This window comes from Bactrocera latifrons, unplaced genomic scaffold (genome assembly GCF_001853355.1).
Source record: "Bactrocera latifrons isolate USDA-ARS-PBARC rearing strain unplaced genomic scaffold, ASM185335v1 scaffold_81, whole genome shotgun sequence".
NCBI classification, from domain to species: Eukaryota; Metazoa; Arthropoda; class Insecta; order Diptera; family Tephritidae; genus Bactrocera; species Bactrocera latifrons.
Genome location: NW_017537501.1, coordinates 901,161 through 907,344, shown reverse-complemented (window position 1 = coordinate 907,344; position 6,184 = coordinate 901,161). Strand labels below are relative to the sequence as shown.

General features: G+C 36.3%; 1 protein-coding gene across 11 annotated transcripts in view; it reads right to left on the bottom strand.

Annotated features, from left to right (window-relative positions):
• Window positions 1-49: 49 nt before the first annotated feature.
• Window positions 50-6,184, bottom strand: part of LOC108976923 (multiple epidermal growth factor-like domains protein 11) — a 48,573-nt gene continuing 42,438 nt past the window's right edge. For 5 of the 11 annotated variants that reach the window (XM_018946359.1, XM_018946362.1, XM_018946360.1 and 2 more), the window contains 7 exons: window positions 5,454-5,660; window positions 5,053-5,385; window positions 4,283-4,450; window positions 3,909-4,205; window positions 3,685-3,843; window positions 3,470-3,541; window positions 50-1,045 (listed from right to left, as the gene is read on the bottom strand). In XM_018946359.1, the coding sequence (XP_018801904.1) occupies window positions 717-1,045; window positions 3,470-3,541; window positions 3,685-3,843; window positions 3,909-4,205; window positions 4,283-4,450; window positions 5,053-5,385; window positions 5,454-5,660 (1,565 nt within the window). In that variant the 3' untranslated portion in view covers window positions 50-716. The remainder of the gene's footprint in view (window positions 1,046-3,469; window positions 3,542-3,684; window positions 3,844-3,908; window positions 4,206-4,282; window positions 4,451-5,052; window positions 5,386-5,453; window positions 5,661-6,184) is intronic. The other 6 variants (XM_018946365.1, XM_018946367.1, XM_018946364.1 and 3 more) reach the window with 5 other exon arrangements.

The window sequence follows — 6,184 nt, the reverse complement described above, 5'->3', positions numbered from 1 at the left end:
AAATAATAAAAAAAAATTGAAAAAAGAGTAACAGAACAAAACTTTTTCGTCTCAAATTATAAACACTTCGCTAATTAGTTTTTCGCAGCTTTTAATATTTTTATATTAGAAATAAAAGCTTTAAAAAATATACAAATATTATTCGAACGTAGAAATATACAAATATAAAGGCGTAATAATATACTCAGCAGTTCCAGATACATAAATATACAAGTGAATAAATAGGCAAATTAAAAATATCTACATATGTATAAATATGTATGACACGCCCCTTCACATGTGAAAGCGTACAAACATGAGAGCGTGAATCTTGCATATCCTGAGCGTGGTGAACTCAAAACTTGCCAAAGGAAAAGACTTTATGTTGTCACAACAACAAGGAAAGCGCCGACAATAACGAAATCAATATAAAAGCAGTAAAAATCTCAAAAATTCTTGCATGAATTCCATTTTGCATAAATTGTTATTGTTATTGCTTGCAATTATTACAAATATGTGTACAAGAACAAAAAAAAAATAATTATTATTATTATAAAATATCCTTCGTAGTCTTGAGCTTTGGCAATTTTTAGAGATCACGCTGCATAAATTACATACATATTTCTAGCAAACTTCTTAGCAAATATAATTGCACGCATTCATTTACCATACAAAAATATATTGTGTGTATGTATGTGTGCACAAACCATTTCTATCGTTTCGCGCATTTATATAATTTATATAGCTTGACTTGTATTGGAACTGGGAGAGGCAGTCGATGCATTGTCGCAAATGCTATCACTTGTCGTATCCTCCGCACTTGCCAGATATTGCTTGGTAAGCGCTGCCAGCGACGTTGAAGCTGCTTCTTCTTCAGCCGCTTCCTCGAACGCTGTCAGCGCATTGCCATTTGCAGCGTTTGGCTTCTCTAATAGTTGACTCATTGCCTTCAAGTTGCTCGGCTTTTCTTCGTCGTGGTTTATATTGAGCGTCGTGTCGTTCATGCGATGATAGTGCGGCTTCTGCGACGTACTCGGCCGAGAGTAATCCAAATGGTCGTATTCATCTAAGAATGTGAGTTAAATTTATTATTTATTTATATTTTCAATAAAGTGTAGTGCGTAAGACACTAAACAATTAACAAAACAGAGTTATTTGAGATGTATTTAAGGAACAATGCATTGGTTTGAGTGAACGAAGCGAATAAGCGGTGCTAACTAAGCGCTGAATTTTTTGCGAAAAAGTGCTGATGTGACGTATGTTTTGAAGTGTACTCGTACGTTTCCAAACTAACTTAATTTATGATAGGCATGAGAGTTAGGCGGCAGCGATGAGCTGGAAGTCTTTTATATAGCAGACATAGAGTACTAGGATAAGCCTGCTTTTGTGGCTTTATTTTTTTAAAGTATATTCAAGATTGTAAAAACTATTTATTTTAGGATTCAAGGTTAGATCTGGACATCAAATAGTTTGTGAACGAATAGGCAAAAATTCTAAAACTTTTATTTTGCGATTCAAGCTTATATTTTGACGTCAAATATCTTTTAAACGAATCATATGACTTTTGTGTAGACCTTTAAAATCTCTACAAGAGTACTCGTATAAACTTGAATTTTCACTATTGCTGATTTCTTGAAAGCAACTTAGGACACTTTTGAATAACCGTTCCCACGACAGTCGGGTCTACCTAACCGGAACGGACCCGGACTTTTATCCAGTAAAGGACGGTAAACTCGGCAGAATTCTGTCGCTACAGCAACAACAACAATAACCTCGATTTTGTTACATATTCCGTGGACATATGTATGTAACATGAACGGCATATGGAATGTAATAGAACCTTTTATATTTTTGAGAGACCCTAAAACGTTTACATAAAACGAAAGCGATAAATATACACCATATATTTACATATAGCAAAATTTGTAGAATTAAGCATTAGAATTTGTATAGTTAACCCATAGCTGTCTGTGTATGCGTCACCTGACGTTTTTCTTTATTGGCGCAGATACCGTTTAAGCCATTATAGCCGAGTACAGCTCACGTTACTCGGAAAAAAAATTCTTGTTAAAATTTGAAACAATATTTAAGCTCACAAAAGGTAACAGTGTGAGTAACTAAACGTAATGGAAATATTGCCACGCCCACAAAAATACGGAAAGTGCGTTACTACAAAAAGTATTTAAAAATAAATTTTGTGTAAGACATTAAAAAAAAGAGAAATCTTAGAGTTTTATAAACTGTGAGTAAAAATTTAAATAGAACTACTTCTCTAATTCAACTTCTATGGTAATACTGCAACAAATCGGATTTTACCCAGACCACATAACGGGTTTTTTCGACACTATTAAAAACACTCAATCTCTTAAGCGTCACAACAAAGATTAAAGTATTAAGTGACTAATTTATATGATCAAATAGTGGGAAATTAATATTCGATAATTTTTTTTTAAGTTTTAATAAGTTTGCTATGAAGTTCGTACCATTCACAAGGAAATGTCAGATACCCTATAAGAAATATATTGTGGTATTCGGTATTTGGTATTCGTGGTTTGGTGCGCCATGAATATGAGTATTTTCAGTCGATCGAAGAGATTAAAGAAAATTCGCAGAAGGAGCAAAAGGCCATTCCAAAAAGGGCTTATGAAAAGTGTTTCGAAAAATGGAAAAATCGTTGGCGTTGTATTGCATCTGCTGGCGATTACTTTGAAGACGACTAGATGATGAATAGTTAAATTTTTTGCGTTTTATTTTAATTATTATCAACGCGAAGAGCTGAGCCAATTTAGTCATGCCCGCATGTTGATTTGCAATCAAGCGAAGTAGTCCATCAGTTTTTTGAAATATCGGTCTTAAATTTTGCACATTCTTTTTTCCCGAAGAAGCTCCTCATTTGTTGGAACCGCCGAGATCGGACCACTATAGCATATAGCTCTCCTGATCCAAATTAACTTCCAAATCCAAATTAACTTGCCAGGTAATTTGGCATAAATTATTGTCTAAGGCAACCCACACTATCTGAACAAATGTCGGAGCACTATAGCACATAGCTGTCATACCAACGGAGCGATCAAAATCAAGTTTTGGTACTATAATGTAAAACTTTTTCATTCGACAATACTTTCAAGAAATTTGGCGTGGTACAATCGGCGAACAAACTTTTGAGATCGCACTACTGTAGCAAGTAACTACCATATAAACAAGCCAATCAAAGTCAAGTTCTTGTATGAAAACTTTTGTATTTTTGAACGGTATTATAACTGCGGTGTAACCGAATTTAATGTTTGTGTTTTACATATTTCTGAATTTGGATTTAATCCTTGACAATCGCAAATATAATCGCCTTATTATTAACGTGTGATAATCATGCTACCAATAGTGTCAAGGAGTAAACACTAAAGCTACTATAAAACGAGCAATAACAAACTTCTAAAATATATACAAAAAACTATAGGAAAAATGGACGATATATATGTAGTTATATACGCACACCAGATCACATATTGTTGGCTTGAATTCGTTTTCTTACCCTCAGGGAATAGTTGCTTGCAATAGACTTTGACTATGTAAGCACATACATTTGCATGTATGTAAGTATGTTTCGCATTAAATTGGCGTTTGCGTTTTTTGCGTATTGAAATTGATGAAATTACAATGCATTTAAATATGTATGTGTGTGGACAAATCGAAAAGCGAAATACTTACCGGGATTATTGTAACCCTCTTTTTGCTTGATCTCATCGTAGACATGCTCCACTTTCAGGGGATCTTCATACGAATTATAGATATTCGGATTGGTGAGATCAGCAGTGAAATTCTTGGCGGACATATCATGCGAAAAGTTGCCAGAATACGAAGCAGCTGCTAAGTAAGGAGAGAAAATTTGAAAATTATTACAACAACAAACCAAAATATATTATTTAACTCACAGCCGGTGCTGGAATTCGAGTTGTAATTGTAAAGATCACTGCGCCCCAAATTATTGATCTTCGGACGCATATCGTTGAGTAGACGTTGTTGTTGCTGCTGCTCTGGAAAACCATAAACGGGATTGTCGAAATTGTGCCGATCCGCCCAGTTCTGACTGGGATCGCTTATATACTGCACATGTTGGATTTCGGTTTTCAAATTCGAGACGCGCCGACGATAATAGAACACGAGTGCCATTATTATGCCGCATAAGATGAGGAATATGAATGAACCCCACACGACGGCTGAACGATTGGCTGTAAAAATGTAATTTGAGCAATTTAGAATTGTTTAACGAACGCAAAAATATATGTATGTATGTAGATATACTTACAACCCGCTTGCGCCTCTTGTATGCGTTCTTCCGCCAATAAGCGGTCACAATTGGCGCCGGTATAACCCTTGCGACAAACGCAGCCAACAGCAATGTGACAGACGAAGTTCTGTGATGGACATTCGCATTGGGTGATGCAGTGTTTGCCGTAGAAACCTTCGGGACAGACTGAAAAGTGTAGAAGGAAAATAATTGTTAGTTTGAGGGTAGAGAATTTGTATTTGAGTTAAGATGTTCTGTTTAGTATATGTATTTTGACGGAAAAGTTCTGCGGAAGATTTATTTTCCTTTGCGCATTGACGAATACCGCAGTCGATAGAGCGAGGAGAGTAACGAGATATATACAAAAACATTGACAAAGTTCAACAATTTAAGAGACAGCGGTTCCAGCTCTGAGAGTATTCGACGTGGGACGCGGGAAGCAGAGGGAGAGGAGTACCAATAAAGAAGAGGATATGCATATTTCAATCTGAGTCGCTCGGAGTTCTCCGGTGGACCGGTGCTATATAGCAATTAAAGCAATAAATTGATGAAGCCCTGCATACTATATCCTCCCCATGCGACGGGTTTCTCTTCACGTCCCTATTCACATCAAATCTTTTTTTGTAGACTTGGGCATTTTATATCGAACTGCTTCATAAATCAAATCCCGTTTCTCTAAACCACAAATAATTCCGATAAACGGAATGCATAACTCTAAATTCAGTCAGTTGAAACGAAGCCATAAGCCCCAGGAAAACAAAATTGATTTCGATGCGACGTGGTCTTACCTTCTTCACAACGCGTCCCCATCCAGCCTGCGGGACAAACACAGAAACCGTCATTCTTGCGACAAGTGCCACCATTTTGACAACGGCAATGCTGCGAACAATTGGGACCATAGTATTCATCCGGACAGGAGATGTTGCAATTGGCGCCAGTCCAACCCGGCAAGCACAAGCATTGACCGGATACATGATTACACTCGCCGCCATGTTCACAATGACATTTATTCTTGCAGCCAGGGCCATAGTAACCGTCCGGACAGGGATGCTTACAGGTCAAGCCAATATAGCCGGGTCGGCAGACAATCTCACCGGTAATGTGATCGCAGCTAGTATTATCTGTCAAAGAAAAATATTAAAAATTATGTTTCAATTGAAAAAAAAAAAAAAAAAATTATATCACTCACTTTGCGCCGAATCGGGGCAACGTTCCTTGCAGCCAACGCCGAAGAAGCCATGCGGACACGGCTCCGAACAGTCAACGCCAGTCCAGCCAGCCGCACAGATGCAACGTCCGCTATCGGGATCGCAGGAAGAGTTGTTCAGGCATCTGCAAACTTGATCACAATTTTCACCATAATAGCCAACGGGACAATTGGTTTCGCAATGTACACCTTTTTTGGCGTAATATTTGAGCGCAATGTATTTTTGCCCACAAAAACAAAGTTAACGCAAACGTAAACAACGCAATGCAACGCAAACGTACGAACAATAAATACAGCAACGTAATGGAACGAAAGTTATGGGTAAAGAAGAAAAATAATTAAAATTAACCGTTATAAAAAATGGTGTTACTTTTGGTTTGTTGTTGAGTGTTTATGTATGAATTTGTAGAGAGGAGCGGAATTGTGAAGGAGTGTTCATGCTTTTGAGAGTTAAATGTGCTTGGCTGAAAGTGAGGTTAGTTTAGTAATGAATATTCTAAATAAATGTTTTAATTCCTTAAGAACTTCTTGTTTAACAAATCATTAAAAAAAAACAAAAAAAAAAACAAATGCTTGCAACAATTCTATGAATATCTAAATTCTTTAAATAAATATTTAAGACAAACTTTAAATTACATTTTTTAGAAATGGGTTAAAAATATAAAAAATTATAAAATTAATAAAAAACAATGTTGGCCTTTTTTAAATATTAT